This window comes from Streptopelia decaocto (genome assembly GCF_964273445.1).
Source record: "Streptopelia decaocto genome assembly, chromosome: Z".
Lineage (NCBI taxonomy): Eukaryota > Metazoa > Chordata > Aves > Columbiformes > Columbidae > Streptopelia > Streptopelia decaocto.
In genome coordinates, this window is record NC_138657.1 from 44,957,012 (window position 1) to 44,980,161 (window position 23,150).

The 23,150-nt window shown below is 37.3% G+C and overlaps 1 protein-coding gene across 3 annotated transcripts in view; it reads right to left on the minus strand.

The window, feature by feature from the left end:
• Positions 1-297: 297 nt before the first annotated feature.
• Positions 298-23,150, minus strand: part of PJA2 (praja ring finger ubiquitin ligase 2) — a 32,915-nt gene continuing 10,062 nt past the window's right edge. For 2 of the 3 annotated variants that reach the window (XM_082074862.1, XM_082074861.1), the window contains exons 2-9: positions 18,193-18,393; positions 13,865-14,903; positions 12,154-12,339; positions 10,570-10,755; positions 7,751-7,862; positions 2,559-2,673; positions 2,148-2,260; positions 298-975 (exon numbers count right to left, since the gene is read on the minus strand). In XM_082074862.1, coding sequence (XP_081930988.1) covers positions 844-975; positions 2,148-2,260; positions 2,559-2,673; positions 7,751-7,862; positions 10,570-10,755; positions 12,154-12,339; positions 13,865-14,903; positions 18,193-18,391 — 2,082 coding nt within the window. In that variant the 5' untranslated portion in view covers positions 18,392-18,393 and the 3' untranslated portion in view covers positions 298-843. Of the gene's footprint in view, positions 976-2,147; positions 2,261-2,558; positions 2,674-7,750; positions 7,863-10,569; positions 10,756-12,153; positions 12,340-13,864; positions 14,904-18,192; positions 18,394-20,185; positions 20,302-23,150 lie in introns of those variants that run through there. The other variant, XM_082074860.1, reaches the window with a different exon arrangement.

The following is a 23,150-nucleotide window of genomic DNA, read 5'->3' on the forward strand; positions in this document are numbered from 1 at the left end:
AGTGTGTGAAGGTTCTACAACCTTTTTCAGACTTAAGAGTCCAGAAGCCAAAAATATTTTAAACTATATCTGCATTAGAAAGCAACCCCAACCCTGTTATACATAAATGTATCTTAAAAAGAGAGCATGCACGCATGCAGGAGACCCAATTAGCAGAATGGAAACACAAACTGAAGGAACTAGTCACCCAGCTCTTACAGAGGCAACTTCTTATGAACTTAAAATTTCAAACGCTGAAGATCCATAGTTCATATACATTTGCGACACAAGCTTAAAAGCAGTCCTAGCATATTAAAAAAAATTCAGACAGCAGCAATTTAACAGCACTGACATCAAGAAAAAGTTTATTGTAGAATAAACTGGTAAGAAATATTGTTCCATTATGCAATTTGTTTCCAGTCAAATCTAATTCTACCACTGCTGGTAAAACAGAACATCTTCTCATCTTACAAAGTCAGAGTGGTCCTAACTTTGTCAAAAACAAGTAGTTCAGTTATATTACGTAAAACAGGTAAGCGTAACTTTCATAAACTTCAGCTCCAGTGTAGCTGCAAGACCTTGAAGAAAGTGTCACATTAATTAATTTTTTGGAATTTTTTTCATAATATAAGCTTTAGACATTTCAGTTACCAGCAACATTCTGCCTAGAAAAAAAGGCTGCGCATTCTTCCAATTCACAGTTTGAAAATTGAAGCTATTATAATAAAGCACCCTCTTTCTAAACTAAAATATATAATATAGATAGTATCTTACATATAATATTTTATACATAATGGTTTTCATATTGTAATTAAACAAGCAAAATTTACATTTTTGTTTTGGTGGCAAAGATTTAATTTCAGACTACTCTGAACCTCCTGTAGCGCTGTGAACAGAGGATAGGGAATCATGACCAGGCAGAAAGGAAACAGTGGCAGCACTTGCTTCAGGAAGCACAGGTGCAAGCACATGACGACAAACTGGGCATGTTCCCGACTGCAAAAAAAAGAGAAAACAAGATAATTTGCACAGTTTGTGTTCAATGCTGTTAAAGAACTGAAGGTTATTATTTACAAAGTATTTAATGTCTTCACAACAGCACTTATAGTCAAATTTGACTGGATTGCTACCTGAGGCTAAGAAAAAGCTAACAATCTCAGAAGAAAGCTTCATTTTGCATTTATACCAGTTATAGAGTAGATACACCAGGCTCTCTGCAAGGTCTTCCTCAGAGAATTGATTTTACAGGTGGGATTTTTTTTTGAGACAAAGATTAAATGCAAACAAGGACATCCCAAATTAACAGGAAGTATTTTGTCCTACAATTCAGCAAGAATAATTTACTATGACAGCAGAAAAACACAATAATACAATACAAGCAATATCAGCATAGTAATCAACTCTATAAACCCTTAAAAACCTACCAGCAACCCATGCTAGAGGTGTTCTGATCTGACCTTCCTAGTCTGAATCAATATTTCTCTTCTACCTCTTCAGGAAATTATGTGTTACACTGTAGGCTCACTGAGAACTAGCAAGTCCAGGCTCATACTGTGCCTACAGAATAGTGCGAGGAGAAACACCCAGTTCATGAAATACACTTATTTTAGTCTAGTCTCAGTATGATGTAAACCTTTTTTAAGACACTTGGGAAGAAAGTGATTACAGATTATGAAAGTGAAATCTAATCCAGTACAGATTTACCAACAGTAAATATTTTCATCTACAAGCATTCCAGTTATTTCTCCCACCAACCTTAGCTGTCACCATAAATGGGCCTGACATACTCTCAAGACAGATCAATTCCTTTGCTCTTCTCAGGGAAAATAAAGCCATCTTCTTTACTTCAAGGTATGATGACAGGGAAGAAAGCTTTTCTTGTACCAAAACAAGTTATAACTCATCCATCTCTCCCATTCTTACCAAAAGCAGACCATGTTCTTCCTCACAAAAATACCCCCTCTATTGAAGAAATTGCCCTTCAGGTGAGTACAGATATAAGTTACTTTCTTCACTTGCACTAGAATTTAGTTCTATAGTGTGTATAATTAACAGCCAGTTATTTCATGGTATCTCATCCCACATTTTAAGTGTTACATACTATTCTTCCCAGAAGAATGCAAATACTCAATCTCCTCCCTGAAAAAAACCCATCTTGTAGTACTTACTTCCTGTAACCAACGAGTTACACAGGATTTGTGAAACAAATGATGACAGGGTAGCTCTGTTATGATTTCATCTTTCACATATTCACAGAAACAGATAGCGCACTGCTCTAGACCTACATCCAGGATGAAGAAAAAGAATTATCATCTTGTTTTCCATCTGAGTTGAAATTAAAATACATATATGTATTATTGACAGCATCACCAATGATTACAAAATACAATCACACTTAACTCCAGCAAAGATTAGTTTACCAAACTGATCAAAGTTACATTCAGTCTGATTCAAGATTCAAAAGGTCTTAGAACAGCAGTGCCTGTGAGATACTAAGTATGTTTAAATACTGCATCTATGGTATTACAGAAAGATAATTTTCTTAACAACTTTGTGGAATTCTGAATTATTTTCCATACCATTGTAGTCATCTGTGATGATAGTCTGTGGCAGACAATCTATGGTTTCTTTAGTAGCTGGTGGATAGGTCTGTTCACCATCAAATCCAAGGGACTCCAAATGTGCCAGCGTAGTCTGAAAAGGGTGAGTAGAGGTCAAGTTCTCTTACATTCCATATAAAAACAAGCAAGGAAATGAATCCAGTTGTAACAGTATGACTTTCTTAAATGGATGTTATGTCTGTCAGACTAACCATTACATCATTTATGTAAGGAATAAGACAACACTGAAGGTCAAAACGGTAACATCTTGGTTTTTAAGCCTTCTTAAAGTATTAGGACAGAGTCACAATCCATTCTCTAATGCACATTTGCTCACTTTATAAAGTTCCAGAAAAGGCAGCAAGTAAAAAAAACATAATAAAGCTGGCTAATACAAAACTGTAATTACATTTTGCTTTCTGATAAAAGTCTCAGTGTGCTTCCTGGCTTCAACTACTGAATTACTCTGGTACAAACAAAAATATTGAGTACGTTGGCTACACTAACATGGTAAGCTTTCAGGGGGAAAAAAAAAAAAAAGAATCCACACAGATGTTTCTCATCTGTATAATGACTTAAGACAGACATAGTGCTCTGAAGTCATCCTTATGAAAACTAAATTTTTCACCATACAAAATCTTTTAAGATTCTGATGCTACAGCAGACATATTTGATGTTTACATCATATATTCAACCCCAGAAGACAATGAAAGGATCTCCATCAGGAAAAAAAAAGAGCAACACAGAATTCAGATTTGTTATATTTGCTAAGAAATGTACTAGATATAGGTGTCTGAACAGCAGAACAAACTGAAACTGAAGAGCCACAAATACAGAAGCACTGAATTCATATAATGAATGAACTAGTCACAGCCCTCAAGTACAACTACTTCTCTAATCAGCGTGAAAATTATCTTAATTCTAATGGCCACAAAACTCCCTTGGTAAGAAGTTTAAAATAACTTGACACTTCTGTGATGTAGGCTTAACTAAAACACCAAAAATATACTAGATAAACACTGGATTACAAACAGACATCTTCAGTAGTCTTTCCTCTTAAACTTTAGAGAAAGTATCCCTACTGCAGCTCCAAGTTTACCTGCAAAAGAGGTATGCTCCTCCAATTTAACAGCTTAAAAACATTTAATTCTGCTACAGCAGACAATACTGCCTTATTAACATTCAAGTTATTTCAGTATTTGTAATGGTATTTTGTTACAGCTGTAATGGTCTAAGAAAAATATGTAGGTAAAAATATTATGCTTAGATTAACTACTACAGCTGGAAAAATAAGCTCCGAGGCAGACAGAAGGATGCAGTGATACGTCTGTCAAACCACTGTGCCTATATCTAGTATTAGCAGTCTTAAACAGAAAACAATTTACAACAGCATTGTACTGTTTGCTTTTGAAAGCTACACAAAAGAAACATCATAGCCAGAAAGCCTCACAATTACTCTGATGCTTAATACCACATGTTCAAAACCAAACCAGAGCAGAGAAATGTCTGTTTTAACACTTTTACAACTTTATAACTTCAAAGATACCTTTATTTCCTTCCTCTTAGTACTTGTGCAGCTGCTTACTGCTCCATGTACCATAAACCAAAAGCTGGATTCTGTTAAAAACAGGAGTGCTACAGCTTACAGGGGTTTGAGCTCCTCATGTGTGAATCAGTACAGGAAATATTCATAAATTAAGTCACTGACACTGTAAAGACACCCAGCCTGTTCTGTACTAATGAAATAAACCAAATACTCACATCTACGTAACTTATTTTAAACAAATGGAAGTAAAAAGTTTAAAAATATATATATATATATATAAAAAAATCACACATACAAGTTATTACACATTAGGATGCCAGAGTCCTACAGAACGTAGCATTTATTTTTTTTAATTTTTTAAATTTTTTTAGAAATAATAACATTCCCTACTTCTCCTCTCCAAGCGTCACAATTAATTGGGACAGATGTCTTCCCCCACTAAGATACACATGAATTTTGGATGCATTATGTCACATCCCTTTCAAGTGTTTCATAGCTACAGTGAATTATTTTGCTAGAGAAATTTTCAGAAATTTTTCTGAACTTTAATAGACTGTCATAATAAATTATGTTGTTATAGGTAAAAAAGAATCTACTATTTTAGGTGAGAGAATTTTGGGAAACTTCAGTAGGTAGATGAAGTACATCAATAACAGGTTGAATAAAGTCATGGTCATTAGATTATTAATAATGTTATAATTAAACTCAACCAAATGTGTTTATAAAATCAGAATCATACTTAAAGCTAGTCAAAGTTCAGACTTCTCCATTACAAAACCTCTGGTGAAAAAAATACTACTATGTAAACTCAAAGCAAATGCTGAGGTATATTGCATGCCATATATAAATACCAAAATAGCATAACTGGCAACAACTAGCCAGTTAGAAAGCAAACTATAAATATATAGATAATACGTAACTGCGAAGTGATAAACCAGCTTGGGGTTTAGTTGTCCAAACAGAGAAAGAAAATACGCGTGCAAGCAGAAGGCTCTGGAAGGTGAGAACAAAAGCAGTAGAACAAGCAGGAAAGGTATTTGGTGAAACAAACTTAACTATCCTGCAAAAAATGCCCAGCAAAACCAGAACAAGTTCTGATCCCAAAACAAGATGAACTAGGTCAAGAGCAGATCACATCACCCCCTTCATTCTTGGAGAGAGGGATGAGGAGCATAAAGTACCAATCATGAGGAAGAAAGACAGCCAGCTTCTGTTCTCAGTTCCTTCAAAAAGCTCTCACGCGTGATCTCTTTGACCTTAGTTACTAAGATACCCCTTCACACTAATTTTAATTCCCTATTTGATTCATACATACAGTTGCAAGAAACTACAGAAGAAATTGTCATATTACAAACATTTTCTGTGTACCCTATAAATGGAAAAATCAGAAATTGAGTTTTCTAGCAGAAAGCAAAGACTCTTGGCACTGTCTCTTACCCAAACTTGAAAAGTTACTTCAGTTTGCTTTTTAAAAATAATTTATTTTTTTAAATTAAAATGCTGTTTGCCACATTTTTGATATCTGAACAGGCACTGTGACCACAGTACCAAGGATAAGGCTTTGTAACACTGTATTTACTGTTTCAATGAAAGATTTTACATTTTTAAATGTGTAGAACATACTTCAACATCATGTACAATTGTCTGAAAACCAGGGAAGTTGTGTTTAAAGGCTGTTCTGAAAGTCCTTCCAGAAATATAAGTTCCTAGTCTGTGTTAAGCCAATCAGTTACAGGGTCACATCATATTCTATTAGAAGATTAAACTGGACTAGACATTTGCAAGTCTTATTTTCTATAAAGCAGAAAATGTTACATCCTGATCCCATCCACATCTTGCTGTAGTCACTAAAAGACAGGATCTCAGCAAAGAGAATTAATTCTGTATAGTCGGACAATACAGAGCCATTTTTGCTTTCTCTCAACTTGCAGAAATACTTGCAATATCGCATAAGATAAACAAACAGTTTTTGGTAATCCTTGCTCGTATTTTCCATACAATTGTAGTAACCATCTTCACGCTGGAAAGAGGTGCTCTATATAATCTGCTTGATATTTGGAAGAAATAGTCATAATTCTCACCCCAAACCTGTGTTGCCCACTTAGTCACAGTCAATACAGCTGTTCCTTTTATTACTCAGTTATCATTTTCTGCTAATTCAAATTAAGAGAATTGGTTTTCATTCTTGTTTAACATCCACAGTGACCTGTACCACAGGTACCAGAGAATAACTACCTTTGTAGTCACCTACGTAGCCACCGAGGACTGCTTTTACACGTCAGCCTGACAACAGTAGTGCACACTATGCATTACGTTACTTGATCATGAATAATGCTGACCTTCCATATACCTTAGGGGATGCAAAATATCTGGAAAATGAATGACTGCTAACTTTAGGGAACAAACATTCCATGCCCTTGCAAAATCCCCATGAAGTTTATTCACAAAATCATTTATTTTGCAGATATCCCAAAGCAAAAAAAAAAAAAAAATCTACAATTGTTCCACTGACTGTAAGCTTTAGAAAACATTTTAAATCATTCTTGGTATTTTGTCTGCAAGCACACTATGACATACAGTCTGTCCTATTCAACCCTTTTAGCTAGGAGCTAGTAGTCAAACTCCACTTAAACTTATGTCACATGCAAAACACTGAATCGTTTCAACACCATACTATATGCCTACACATCATTCAACTCTTATTTTGACAAACACCCTGCAAGAGAGATTTCTTGAAGTGCAAAAATTGTCACATTGCATCAAACTGAATTTCAGCTAGCTCAATATTCACTCTGACAGCGACCAACATCATGTAACACAGAAAAGATCATACCATGTTGGTTCTCAATGACAAATGCTCTGGATTATCCAAAGCTAGACAAATGAAGTGAGATTAGAACAAGATAAAAGGCTTCTTTGCTTTTGGATGGTGGTTTGTTGTTGTTGTTTTGGTTTTGATCTGTGGTTGGTTGGTTTATGGTTTGGTTGGTTTTACTCTAAATTTAAAATGCATGGAGTCAAGACAAACATAGAAAAGTCTTCTACTGAAGAATAAAAACATCCAATCTTACTGTTGCAATAAAAACAAACAACCTAAACATACATCCCACCCAAAAAAAAAAGAGGGAAAAAAAAAAAACAATACAAAACTGAAAAAACAAAAGACACACACACACGAAAAACACACCATCAAAATCACCAACTAACCAAACACAAACCACAAATGCTGGGACAATTCATAGGCACAGTGCCAGGTATGAACTTCCCTTTTTTATGTAGGGAATCCGGCAACATTCATTAGAATATTTTGAATGGCATATGTGTATACCAGTAGAAATCAGTATTTTTTCCTTTAAGAGGAACTACAATAATATTATAAGAGGAGTATCACTGACGAATGACTTCCCACACTACCTCACTAAAAGGAACTTCCAACATTTATTTCCAGGCTTGCAGACCTGAAACTTCAAGGTAAAACAGTAAACTTTTTCCCTGATTCTCCTGATTGTTAAGGAAGTTCCTTATTCCCTAACACTGATTTTCAGATGATGCTGAAAAAGTATTCAATAGTAAAAGCTTATGTCACAACATCACTGATTATATACCACCAAGAATATTTTAATACCTCCACAGCTTCTCGTAAGCGTCGCTCTAGTGCCGTAAATGTGAGAAACTGAGGATCCATGTAAGGAATTGCTTGAGCAAGTCCTAGGCCATCACCAAACTCATCAAGTAGGCTGAAAAACATGAGTAAGGAAAAATGGGTTTCAGTTCAAAGTAAACAGTAACAACCTGATCTCCTTCTATGACAAGGTGACCCAACTGGTAGATGAAAGGCTGTGGATGTTGTGTATTTAAACTTCAGTAAGGCCTTTGACACCATATCCCACAACATTCTCCTGGAGAAGCTGCAGCTCATGGCCTGAATGGGTGTACTCTGCAATGGATAAAGAACTGGCTGGATGGCCAGGCCCAAAGAGTTGTGGGGAACGGAGCCAAATCCAGTTGGTGGCTGGTCACGAGTGGTGTTCCCCAGGGCCCAGTATTGGGGCCAGTTCTGTTTAATCTCTTTATCAATGGTGTGGAAGAAGGGGATTGAGGTATTAGAGATAGTGCAGAGGAGGACAATGAAGCTGGTGAGGGGTCTGGAGCACAAGTCCAATGATGAGTGTTTGAGGGAACTGGAGCTGTTTAGCCTGGAGAAAAGGAGCCTGAGGGGGGAACCTTGTAACTGTCTACAACTACCTGAAGGGAGGTTGTAGCATGGAGGGTGTTGGTTTCTTCTCCCAAGTAGTAGGTGATAGGACAAGAGGAAATGGTCTCAAGTTGTGCCAGGGGAGGTTTAGATTGAATATTAGGAAAAAATTCTTCACGGAAAGGGTTGTCAGGCATTGGAACAGGCTGCCCAGGGAAGTGGTAAAGTCAGTATCCCTGGAGGTGTTTAAAAGGCATATAGATGAGGTTTTTAGGGACATGGTTTAGTGCTAGAGTTAGGTTAGGTTATGAATGGACTCTGTTATCCTGAGGATTTCTTCCTTCCTTCTACAATTCTATAACATGAGGGCTAGGTACATCAAACTACTGCACATCACCTGTTAACAATGTGTGAATATACTCTCATGAGATGCTTAAGTTGTGTTGACCTTGGCTGGCTGCGAGACAGCTATGCAGCTGCTCTCACACCCCCACCTCAACTTGACAGTCACATAAATAAGACTAAAATGTCATGGATCAAGACAAAGACCAGGGGATCACTCACCAATCACCATCACAGACAAAACAGGTTCAGTGTAAGTGGGAACCTTAATTTAAATGAAAGGTTGAATTAGATGATCTTTTGAGGTCACTTGCAACCTAGGCTGTTCTATGATTCTATAAATATATTCTCAAAAATGGATTTGGATGGTAAGAAAACAACAAAAACTAAAACACCTCCCCCTTGCTCCCCTTTCTTCCCAGGCTCAACTTCACTCCTTCATTCCTGACTTCTCTATGCCCCCTACCCCAAGAAGGGGAGAGGGACAAGGAACAGCAGTTGTGGTCAGTCTGCAGCAGTTCCTCTCTGCCAGTTCTTCCTCTTCACACTGTTCCCCTGCTCTAGTGTGGGATCCCTTCCATGAGCTGCAGTTCTTCAGGACAAACCTGCCCTGGTGTGGCTATTTCCCACAAGCTGCAGTCCTTCAATAACGGCTCCAGCGTGGGCTCTCCACTGGCATAGTTCCTCCACCAAATACCTACATGTTCCACTGTGGTCTTCTCCAGGGGCTGCAGGTGAATCTCTTCTCCAGCACCTAGAGCAACTCCTTGTCCTTCTTTCATCATGATGTCTGCAGGGTTGTTTCTCTCACATCTTCCACACTCCTGTCTCACACCCTGCTGTGTGGCATCTTTTACCCTTTCTGAAACACCTCCCCCAAGGCACCACCCTGCAGTGGGTCCACTGGAGCTGTCTGGAACCAGCTGTATCCCACACAGGGCAGCCCCAGCCTTGTCTCACAGAGGCCACCATGCAGCCCACCTGCCTGCACCTGCCCCCAGTACAGTGGTACACTCTACACAACACAGACCTAATAAGAACATAATGGGAGCTTTTACTGTTGACTACTCCAGATTAAAAGGGCATGAAGTTCAGCCAATAAATTTCATATGTACACTATTAAGCTTGTTTTACAAAGAGCATTCCAATTTTTATTATATTGTGTGTCACAGTTCATCACTTGGCAGCTGTTTCACAATATAACTTCACAAGGACAAAATACCAGTGTTTTTCTTATCTCTACACTGTAGTTTATAATATTTTTAATAAGCAGAAGAAAGCAAGTGTTATGTCTCTCACTAGAAAGCATTCTGCTAGCTCAGTCTTAATTTAAAACAAACGCATTACAGTCTTCTAGAATTATGCTGTGCAAGTGGCTCTGATCACTTTCTTCCTGGTACCTGCAGAATTTTTGTAATAAATATATTGTAATATTTTTCGGTAAACTAACGACAGAAAATCAAGTGAAGCACTCAAAATTACGATATTAGGTAAGCACATATAATCCTATTTTATTTTTCTTTGAGATACTAATATCCACGCCAGTTGCAAAGGATGAAAAGACCAAATATAAAATAGCAGACTTGAATGTCAGTTATTCATAATGCTTTACTTCTGTTATACTTCCACTATATTTACCATCTTAAAAACTAATTGAAAAGTACACCTATCCCTTGAATATTTAGTGCACTAGAATTTTCTCAGATCACAGTCTAGTTTGGCAAATCTACACCCTTTTTCTCTCATTAGAAGACACACAGCACTTGAAGTACCTTAAGACTTAAAACTCAGATTCTCAGACTTTGAAGCAAGTGCATACTGATAACCATGAGTATTTTTGACATCTTTCATATAAAGCACAACTACTAAACCTCTGAAATTAATGTGGAAAGCTATCAAAGGCATACCTCCACTCCACATCCAGGTCTTCACTCACACTGAAGTCATCCTCAAGGTTGTTATTTCCATCCAACAGGAAGAATCCAGGATGCACAAAATCACTAACTGTATCATTTTCCTCATCACTGCTACTTTCTACTTCTTCACGGTACTGTAACCAAGGAATTTCTCCTTCCTCCAATAATGTCTGTTCCCTTCAAATAAATAAATTAAAAGCTAAAACTTAAGAGATCAGAGAATTTATGAACACATGGAAGCAACACGTTACACAGGCTAAAGCTGCATGTTTCCCAGACTGCAGCCACAGATTAGGAATTCAGCACTTGCTCTTCAAAAAACCCAAGAAACTCCCAGTAGTATCGGCTCCAGACTCCCATGATTCTATTGCAGAATCATCTGTCCAATGCTCAAGGCCAGCAGTACAGTAAGTACCTTGCTTTGCATTTTCTCTGGTACAGGCAGTACCCCTGACAGGGCCAGTAAAGTTGGCACTGAAGATTCTTATTCATCTACAAGTTTCTAAAGGCACTAAAAGAAAGGCTCTCTTGACACCCTGGAACACCCTTAATGGGAAAGCCTGGCCTAAGTGCTAAGAGATACTATTTGCAAGAGAAGCTAATTGCATAAAGAGAAAGACTCCTCTCATTACTGCATTACCTAGAGGAGCACAAGTCACCTGGATGTTTAGAGCCATGAGGCTGTGAGTCCCACTTTCCTTTTCGAAGGGCAAATAAACAGGAATCATATTAGAAATGGGTACCTTTGCAGTCTGTTCACATGAAAGAAAGCTAAAGAGTACATATCTCCATTATCGTTGTTTTGAAACAGAAGAGTTTTCATAATGCCATACTAATTCGCCAAACCTCAAGAGAGAGTGATACTAAAAAAGCAGCAATAGCAACCTGGACTGCTTGGTAATAGGTACTGTCAACCTAACAGTAAAAGCTGAAAGAACACTTAGGCATGGCTTGTTGCTTTACAAAGACCTAAACTAAGGCTACAAGGTCAACACTAGATTTTTCAGAAAAAAAAAAAAAATAAATCTTTACTTGGCTATTTATAGCTACAGATTCTGCTTTGCCACAAAGGCAGATGTATTTTATAAAGTAAAGTACTGAATGACTGGAAAAATAATTCTCAACTACCAAGTAGTTCAAGTTTAATCACTGAGAGGGCTGCAGAATAAAGAGCAACAGTAGAATATGAGAAGCAATAAAACAAAGAGAAAAACAACTGCTTTGCAAGGAGTACTAAGCAGTATCAGATGATATGCATGTAACATACATGTCTTTACAATTAAGTTGACTACTCCAGCTTTTTAAAGTCAGTATAACCAGCCTATTATCCCTATTGACACTACCTGTCAATGCTCTCTCATTATTTCTGTGTCTTTCACAGAATTGTTTGCATGACATATTTTTTTTCCCTGATTTGAAATACAACTACTCAGATTATTTTGATTAAGGCAAGTTGATTACTTCTAGCATAGTAACTTTTAAAATTTATGTTATTCTGTGTAGTGTCACATGGATAAAGTGCTACTGCTGATTGTCAGAATTTACAGGAACTTGGCTAATAAAACAAAACCCTACCGTCCTTGGTAACAGAAGTCTGTGTTCTTCTCTTCTACACCACTGCTGCTGCTCTGCACTTCCAGCCCACATTCCTCTCTGCTTGGGACAGTCTCCCAGCTCTCATCACTTGAGGACTGGCCTCTCTCAGTAGCAGTAAAATAGGTAAGCACAGCTGCAGACCATTCTCCATCACTGCAATCTGAGCTGCAATTTAAACAAGGCAACAAAGTGTTAATTTAAACACTGCTTTAGAGGAAAGAGAAAAAATATTCTGTGATTTCCTGCATTTCTACGAACATTGCTCTCAATACAGTACAAAGTGAATTTCTCCTAGAAAAAATAGTCTATTTATAATGTATTACAAGGGAAGTATACACAAAGAGCTGATTTAAAAAAAAAATCCCAAGAAATAATTCTGCCTATCCCACTTTGAAAAAATGTTTAGCTCTTCCCACTCCACATTTGCAGAGTACATGAAACAACTCAGGAATATAAACCCAGACTCACTACACACATTTTTCTCCAACCACACAGAGAACAGCAGCAGTGACACTGAGAACACTAATACTCATTTAAGAAACGATAACCAATGTTGGCCTTCCCTAGAACAAAACAAAGTTCTCATAACCTCTAAGCCCTATACAGCAGTCCTTTTTTTAATCATACAAAGATACAACGGATGACTTACTTTAAACTATGTCATTCATTTTCCTGAACAAATGAATGACAGGGAGCTTTTCAAACAGAATTAGCTCAGCCATCACACAGGAAAGGGCAGTAAATAACAAGTTGTGGGCAGCTTAAAGATAGTAGTGACTTTAACAGAATCTCAAGGATGAACTTACCTACTGCTGCCCTTGGTAATACCACTTACAAAGAGTTGACACCTACCAAATTTCTAAGTACAGTCAGCTAGTGGTGTCACTTCAAAAAGTTATAGAAAACTAATAATATGTGAACAGCAGACATGCTCAGGGTACATCTTACACAGCAATCCACAACACCTGCAGCTCAGTTTTCAATCTGCTAAGCCCAGAATGGCTGTGCATCAATCAAAGCATGGAAGATATGGAAGCATTTTATTTTGAAGCAGCAAAACATTCTTCCATCACAATTTTCACAATTAGGGAAAGTGATGGATATGAAAATATTCATTAACTTTGGGTTATTTTAAAGTATTACTTTACACCAGAAATATCTGTTAAATTCTGACACACAGTCTAATGCAATTTAAGTTGCACCAACTAAAGCTGAAAACTGTCATTTTAGAACCTTTTGTTTGGGTGTTTTTTGTTTTTGTTTGTGTGTGTGCTTTGTTTGTTTGGGTTTTTTGTTTTGTTTTGTTTGTTTCTTTTTTTTTTTTTTTTGGGGGGGGGGGGCGGGGGGGTGGTTGGTTTGTTTGTTTTTAAATGTCTAAGCACACTGTAAGACTAGTCCAAATATTCAAATATCTCATTTTAGTTCTCTATTTTACAATTCAGGAATGTTTTCCAACACAGTTGACAATGATATTCTATGTTAGCCAAATCGGTTCTCTTTAAAGTTTATCCATAAACAATAACTCAAACCAGAAGGGTGACAGAGAACTGAAAGGAAAAGTTAGAATCTTGTTATCTGATCATATTCTGAAATTGCCTGAGATTTTTTTGTCCCATTTGCTAACAAATTATTCAGAGTCACACAATACAAATAATTCAATACTAATATACACATAAAAATGAAGTTTTACCTGTCTTCATCTTTGTGGGACATTGAGAAGTGTCCGCTGCAGTCCTCAAACTCATCCCAAGAACTGTCATTGTCTTGAACATTTATTAGTTCTTGAGCTGCTGAATTTTTCCTTAGGTCTATTTCTATATTATTTCGGTGACCTTCACACTGTCTTGAGTCAAAAAACACACCAGAACTCATCTCTTGTTTGCTGTTTCTCCAGGCATACTCAGCATGGCCATTTTGGGCTTCAGCAATTTCAGTTCTCCTCCAGGAACCACTTTCCTCCTCATCATCATAAGGGAGAAGACTCCCTCTCTCCAAGTGGCTTCCAGTACTGTTCATTCTTATTTTAGGTCTCACTACTAGCTCTGATGAATTTCCTTGTTCAGTCTTTCTATCATTGATATTTAATACATTAGCATTTGCTATTGGGGTTCTGATTTCAACATCCACTATATTTTGTATCTGCTGTGTTTCATGATTGGTGCCACCCCAGTTACTTTTTGGTATACCTTCATCTTCAGCAGAAGATTTAAATGGCCTGTTGTTTGGACATGCCAAGTCTGAATCTGTGCCACAACATCTCACTAAAGGCATTAATCCTGCTTCTTCACAACATTCTCTGGAAACACATTGGTTGAGAGCTGATAATGAGGACAGTATGCCAGAATCAGGCACAGATTCTTTTACTAACTGAGAAACCATGTCATCTAGTGTTTTCTGAAATGCACATGCTTCTTCTCCATCACTGCTATCTGGCTCATAAGAGTCAATATTTACAAAAGCAATTCCATTTTGACCATTCAAATCATTATGTCTTCCGGACATGTATTCTGCAAGGTCCTCAGAATGTTCGTAAGAATTCATAAAGTTCCTTGAGATTTGGTTGCCTTCCAGACCAAAGGAGAACAGACAAAATGGAGATGTGTTTGCTTCAGAGGTTCGGTTTGATACACTTCGGCATGCGAGTTCTCCAGTTTCAGTATTTTCTAACAAAGGGTCATCTAATAAACCAGAAGAAACTTGAACCAATGGACCGGAACCTTCATGGAAAGCTGTAAGAAAGAATACATTGGAATAATAAAAACATAAAATAAAATAAAAGATTCTCATCTACAACAACTACTCATGAAATAGAAAGGACAGTTCACTAGGACTGCAGTGGTATTTGATTAGAGAGAAACATTTACCAGAGATGCAGTAATTCTTCACTGATATATTTACGTTCTCATTTATATAAACTAAGTATATATAAACAGATCTAAATGATGCAATTTCAGCTCAGCCTGTGACAGAAAAAAACAAGTATTAAAGGAACATGTTCATAAGCAGCATTTTTACATTGTTTATATAAAAGGTAATTAAGATTAGAACTGTAAACCTGAAAAAAACACTAGAAGATTAAAAAAAGCTACATTTTCTTCCACAAGTTAAAAATGGGACTATTCATTCATTAACTGGCTAAGCTGAGTATCCTGCCACACATAGGTAAAGGCATTTATTGCCACTATAAATTATATACTAATAGCACAATATTTTGTACATGCAGCTGTGAGTGCAACTCCTCATAAGAAAATAATAGCAGGGATTAATCTGGAATTGTAGTCAGTAGTTACCACCATCCCAAATTCGGTTTGGTTATACTATACTTGAACACCTCTTCCGTAAAGGGGCAATAAATATCAAATCCAGCAGCAAGAGTTAAAGAAGGTAAAAACACCTATCCTGCTACTAAACTTATGCTTAGTTAAAGTAATTTGTAAACTCCTAACCAAGGCAATAGTCCAAACTATTTTTGAACACACAATGGCTTGCATAAAAAAATTAGGTACGCTCATCAAGTTAAGTTGTTATTAAGAGATTTGGAAACTTAACTACTAGACAAAAAAAAAACCAAACCATCCGCATTGTTAACTGAAGCAATTGCCTAGCATGTTACTTGAAAACCAGAGGTAGGAAACCATGTACAATCAGTATTGCAGGGTTAAAAAAAAAAAAAAAGGAATCTAATCTAAATAGTAAATTCATGCCTAGGTGGGTGAACTCATGGCACTGAACTCTTAAGACAGCTGTGCCTCTCAGCACTAGGGGTCTGTCTTGCAGGAAGCAATACTGTAACATTACATTTTCTCTAATTAAAAACTTAAAGGTCCTTCACAAAATTGCTAACAGCTGAAGCTGGCAGGCAGGCTCCTCTGGAGACCACCCAGTCCACCCTTCTTGCTCACACACAGTCAAGGACCAAGTCCAGTCAGATTTTCAGTATTTCTAAGGATACGTCCTTCTTCCCATCTTACACAGTCACTTAGCTGTATATATAAAACGTCAAGTCAATTAGCAAGGAAATTTGCAGCATGTTTGAGGCAGTATCCACCTATCAAAAATAAGTATTGACTGGGAAAAAAGGTAACCTAGTTGAGGTAAGGGAAATAAAGCAATCCAAGATATTTCTCAAAGAAATTAGAAGACTCATAGTTACAAAAAAAAAAAAAAAGGCACAACCAAATATAAAAGGAAAATATGAAAGGAAAGGCATTGTGTTATTAGATTTAATATAGAAAATTAGTCACTCAGAATTTATATACAAAGCAATTGCATTAAGAACAAGGAGATAATACACTCCAAACTGCATATTTCTTACTACCCCTAAAATAACAGCATGCTCATTTCTGAGGAACTGAAACAAGAGAGATGGTAGCATTACAGAGACAGAAGGAAGATCCTGCAAGAGTCAACACTGCCTTACAGGAAATAAATCTTTAACTAGATGAAAGTGTTAAAATTACAAAAAATTAAAACACTACAAGATGATCTACATCACATAACAGTCTCCAAGGAGCAATGGTATATGCCAAAGTTTAATTAGCTCTACCCTATTATTTAAAAAAAAAAAAGGAAAATTAGGAAGATAAAGCAATACAAAATAGTTTATAAAAGGAGGAAAAAAATGCTACTTTATAGAATCATAGAATCACTTCAGTCGGAAAAGACCTTTAAGATCATCAAATCTAACTGTAAACCTATCACTGCCAAGTCTAGCACTAAACCATGTCCCTAAAAACCTCATCTATGTGTCTTTTAAACGCCTCCAGGAATGGTGACTCCACCACTTCCCCAAGCAGCCTGTTCCAATGCCTGACAACCCTTTCCGTGAAGAATTTTTTCCTAATATGCAATCTAAACCTCCCCTGGTGCAAGATTGGGCCATTTCCCCTTGTTCTATCACTTACTACTTGGGAGAAGAGACCAAGCCCTCCATGTTACCACCTCCTTTCAGGTAGTTGTAGACAGCGATAAGGTTTCCCCTCAGCCTCCTTTTCTCCAGGTTCCAGTTCCCTCAACTGCTCCACATAGGACTTGTGCTCCAGATCTTTCACCAGCTTCATTGCCCTTCTCTGCACTCTCTCCAGCACATCAATGTCTCTCCTGTACTGAGGGGCCCCAAACTGAACACAGTATTCAAGGTGGGGCCTCACCAGTGCTGAGTACAGTGGCACAATCACTTCCCTAGCTTGCTGCCCACACTATTCCTGATACAAGCCAGGATGCTGTTGGCCCTTTTGGCCACCTGGGCACACTGCTGGCTCCTGTTCTGCTGGCTGTCAATCAACACCCCCAGATTCTTTTCCACCAGGCAGCTTTCTAGCCACTTTTGCCCCAAGCCTGTGGCATTGCCTGGGGTTGTTGTGACCCAAGTGCAGGACTAAGCAACTTTGGAAGATTTGAGGCTGTATCAAACTTTAAGCAGAAAACCTCATACACTCAAGGAGATGGGAGTATGTTTCTAATCCAACATGCCATTTTATATTTATCTATGAAATTTTTATTCAGTTGCTAAAAATCGCAAAAGACATTCTGGGAAACAGTAACGCTCAATATTCATTAAATCAGAAAGGGAAGTGGCTTGATTGGTATAAAAAAATTCAAAGAGAACATTTAAAGATGTTTTATAAACTTAAACTAATTCCCACTGTAACTACACTAAGGCTGACTAAGACAGAACAACTTCATCCATGATAGGTCACCTATTTAATTGCCTCATTCCAAACAGAAGGTTACAATAGGTATTAGCCTTCAAATATGATTAATTATTTGATTGGAAGACAAAATAATTTGAATTATACAATGTTACAGTTCTCTAGTTGGTTAGAATGCATTAACTCATTCAGGAATGCCCTTCCTCAGGAAAAATTAAACAGCCTAAAATAGATTATACTTTGAGTTTGTTAAATTTCATTCTGTAAAGCCACTTACACTTTCAGATTTCTCTGTGAGCCTTCCTCCTCCACCCCCAAGCATCCCAGTTTGTAATTAAATAGCAGCTACACAAAGATATATACATACATAAAGAACTCTCTCTCTGAACATCCTCAAACTCCAACCGTTTGCTGTCTTCATTGCGTTGATGTTCATCTCTGTCTTGGCTATTCAGAGAAGGTCTAAAGCCAACATAGGCATGTCTTCTTCCATATCTTCTACCAGTCACAGTCTGATATCCTCCTGCTGGTTTGAGCCAGGCAGGTTTGGCAGATTCTTGACCCATTACTACATGAGATTATAGAGGAAAGAAAAATACCGGGAGAATCATTAGACAACAATACATCTTTATAATTTCACTCTTTCCCAACAATTAAATATGATTTTTCTTGGCAAGGGATTTCCCATTGCTCTAAAGTCTTGAGCTCCACTCGCTAACAAAATGATTATTAAGAACATCAAGTGCTATGAGCATGTGATGAAAGCACATAACAGAATTTTCATCTACAATAAATAATATTGACAAGCACCTATCTTGCCCCACCTTAACACGTTTGAAGTAAATAACATACTTTATGAAAAAAAAAAGAAAAAAATCAAGTCCAGATGTCATGTGACTTTTTTTAAAGGTGTTGCACTTCTGCACATGGCTCTGACAACATGTCAGCTTGCAAAAAACATTTGCAAGCGCTATAATGGAAAAACCTTCAAGTGATGCATCACAATTCAGCCAGCCCTAGCCAGCTTCTCCCTCTGATGGGAAAAGTACAGTTAATCAAATCACACCTTCTAAAGCAAAAGTCCCAAGTCCCAGGGAGACGGCTTTATTCTTTACACCAGATAGTATGTTCAGGCATGGCCATATAAAGCAATTGCCCACATACGGCTCCTATTATTACAGCAGTATTCCATTTAACGGATCTTAATGCTTCTACCAAGAAAACATGGGCTAAGCAACACAAGGAAAACTGGAAAAACAGTGGGGGAAAGCTGTCAATATCATAATGAAGAGATATTTTAATACAGCAATAGTATCAGCTATGAAAGTTTGCAACCATTAACACAGAATTTTCTGAACTTCAGAAAAATAAGAAAGCTTTTTCTTTGCTGGCTGTGAAATCAATCTGTTCACTACTCTTGAAAACATCTATATGCGAAGACATCATTTAATAGCAGTTACTTTATGCAGCTTCAAGTAGAATAGCCACTAGTAAGGCTGGTAGTTGCAGTATGTGGCTGCCTAGAAGATACAACTGCACACATGTACTAACTAGCAGAGAGTCCAAGCAGGATTTTTACTTTTTTTTTGACCTAGCATCACTTTTGAAACTGTCATTTTGCTAGGACTGACATAGAGGAAACTAACTGTGTTGCTGTCTACCTAACAGAACACGAAAAATAAAATTCAAGGAAAAAAATATTTTTCTGGGAGCTGCACTCTCAAATCACATGAGCCCTTAAAAGCTTTAATGAAGAAGGAAACAGAAGAAAGCCATCTATTGTAAGCTACAGCTTCTAGTAGAAGCTAGTCTTAAGAGGTTCAAACACAACATCCTACAAGAATTTGGTTGACAATTGCCTGTACAGCAATTCTATACATTTCCTAGCAACCTGCACCCTGCACTTAAGTCCAATTTCTGTGGAAAAGTCCAAATACTTGCTGTCTGATCTTCCCCACAGAAAAGAAGAAAAAAAAAAAACCCACAAAACAACAAAAACACAGCAACATGAGTAGTAGAAAAAAAATGCAAGTTCCAGGAAAAGAAAAATAATCACTCTCTCTCAGCCTGACATGGAAAAAAAAAAAAAAAAGTTGAGTAAATCAAACAAAATTATACTTAAAATAAAACACCTGCCACAGGATTCTAAAATATTACTGTTTCATTCCCAGGTGAACTAACAGCAACAGTGAAGATACTTGCAGTGTTTAAAGTGCAAGTACTTACATTTACATTGTTTAAAATTGCAACATTTAAGCAAATTGTGATAGGTCTTTTACCTGGTGCTGTCAGCCTCACTTTGTCATCTTTAGCCAATTCTAAGAAACCATTTGCTACAAAAATGTTGTGCTATAACTCACCACATTACATATATGGCTCTACATGTCCCTTAGAACGTGTAATCCTAGCCATGTCTTCTTTTCACTCTTCTTTCCACAGATGAAATCTCTCCAACCATAGCCAAGTTCTGTGAACACTGCAGAAGTCCAAACATGTCCATCACTAGCTGCAATATGGTGGCACTGCTTATTTTTATGGATCTGGGATACAACTCAGTTCAAACCTCAGAGGAAAAAATGGCAGGACGCCGAGGCTTTTTTCTCATTTATCTAGGAAACTTTATGCACTTTGGTTACCTATAATCTTCCCTGAAAATATTTTCAGGTATTTGTCCAAACCTGCCCATCCCACATTAAACAACAGATGCTAAAGTGGTCAATTTGTTACTAACTATACTACTGCAATCTTTAGAAAGGTGAAAACTCTATACCATCTTTGCAGAAAAAACCTCTTTGCAATTAGTGCAAGGAAAGAGGACTGAATTTGTTTTTCTTAATTAGTCAGCCAGTTAATATCGTTAAAAAGTCAATGAGCAAGTTGTTTTTATTTAAGCAAGCTCTCAGAACTCTTACATTTCCACTGATTATAACATGACTAGCAAATTGCCACAGGGAGCTGACAATGAGCAGCCACATCTGAACTTGCAGAGCAGAATCCAAGTTAGGTTAGTAAATCAGCACAGCAACAGAGAAATCTGCCCTCAAATATGGTAATACAAGTGGCTGAAATAAAAAAGGTAAAAATACAACGTAAGTGCCCAATTCTGAATTTTAGTTTGTTCTCTAAAATGCCACTATTGTTCAAAAACAGATGTCTACTCAAGAGAGTCAAACTTTCAGAATGCAAGTGTCCTATTGTTTAAAACCGATGTTCATGGCATACAAAAATCTTGGAAGCTGGGTGCAATACACTGAATCTTTGTTCCAAATAATTTTCTCATATAGAGAGTATCATCTTGTATTCAATAGTTCTTAAAAGGTACATCATGTCTCTGAATCTAGAGACCAATTTACAAGAAACTCTTGAGGCAGTCAAGTTCCTGAAACACATAATATCCTCTCTCAGGTTGTTCTTCCAGGCTAACCCAATCTTAGAAGTGCGTATTGCTCTATATTCTTTCAGAGGCTCAGTTTAGTAGGCCTGTTCAAACCACACCAAATACCTGCTGACAAAACACAGTTCTGCGAAACAAACCAGTCTCAGAGATGCAACACACTAGTCTCTAAATAATCAAGGAAGAGGTAGCAGGCTAGTTACTCACTTCTCAGGCTAAAGGGGTTTATATGCACACCTCCATCCTTTCAAAAGGGTAATACAGTAACCTGAATTCTTCAAATGAGTATTAAGTAGCTGTCATAAAGCAGAAAAAAAAAGTGTCTCCTAAAATGCTCGGTGCATAAAAAGCTAGGTCCAGCCTTTGCCAAGCACAGCCTTAATGCAGAGCAGCAGGTTTCCTCTCCTACAAACACTTCAGTGAAGACTCCACTCTGTAGAGCCAGCAAACTAGAGGCTGTAACACAGAAAGCCTCAGAACCTAGAACAAATCAATCCAAAGTGCATGACCAGCTTATCCTCTCCCACAAAAACCGAAACATTTGTCCAGAAGTAACACAGTGCTCAAAGTTAACAGTAGATGCACGCATGCATGTGTTCACAACCTAGCACTATAACTAGAACATTCAGAAAAGATCCATCCCCTTGACCACAATCCTACATATAAATCTCAAACCATTCTAATTTATAGAACAAGATTTAGGACCACTAGAATTACCTGCTCAGTTACAGGCAGAGTCCTCCAACAGGATCCCAGTCCTCATGCTGTGAAATCCAGACAACTACCTCCTTTTACTCTCCTCTCCATTACCTTTTGTTCTCCTCTACCTTCTTGACTCCCTCACACCCTGCACTTAGAAACAAGAGAAGCAATTTGCTGGGATCAAGGAGTACATGATCTAGATCTACAAGACTGCTCACACAAATCACCACCACCTGTGCAGCTGTAAGGCATATGCCATGATTGGCATCTAACTCCTGAACAGGCAGGCAGGTTCATCTTATTCACGATTTCCAGAACTGCTGTGATCTACCTGGATAGCACCACCTTGCTGGATCAGAGTCTAGTCCATAGACGCAACAGTAAAAATAAATAAATAGATAGATAAATAAATAGTAAAGAAATAAAAATTAATCTAAAGCAGTTCTGAACATCTGAACAAGATCTTGCTCTTCTCCCAAGAGCTGAAATACTGAAAACTTTCCATTAGACACCTAACAATTTCTGTAGTTTAAGGAGAAAGCAACCAAGTTTTGTAACTTCCACTGAAAAAAAAAAATCCCACAATTCTAGAAACTTCACAAAGACCTTTTCAGTTAAGCATTCCATCAAATTTACCTGAATCTTAGTATGTCCAATTTTATTTCCTTGGTATAATTCATACACACATTCAGTCATCTCTGAGGCCTATTATATACCTTACAGGCGGAAAACAGGAGTGTTGGGAAGTGGGAGGAGCAGGGCAAGGTGAGGAAGGGGGAGAAGGTAGGAAGGGGAGAATTTGGGGTAGGGGAAACAGTCCCAAGTGTTTGTCATTCCAAGGGAGGAGGATGTTGTCACTTTGTGCTGCAGAAGTTGGTTGTTTTGTTTGTTGTTTTATTTTTTAAGACATGTAAATGAGTTTCAAATATCACTCTAAAAAATATTTTTTTCAATCTTTTAATAACTCACATATTTTTCCACTTTCCCAGATTTCTCCCAGTATTCTTAAAAAACTTGTATGCATATTATGGTCTCAGTCTCAACAACACTTGGAAAAACAAATCTCCTTTATCCTACTTAGCTGCTCTTTTTGTTTTGACATCTATGAATCACAGAAAACTTTTCCTTCCACAAGGCATGAACAGGATCACACATTCAATATTTGAAAAGTAAAAGCATGAAATACTGACACAATTACTGTTAGGTTACCATCTTTAATAAAAAGATCT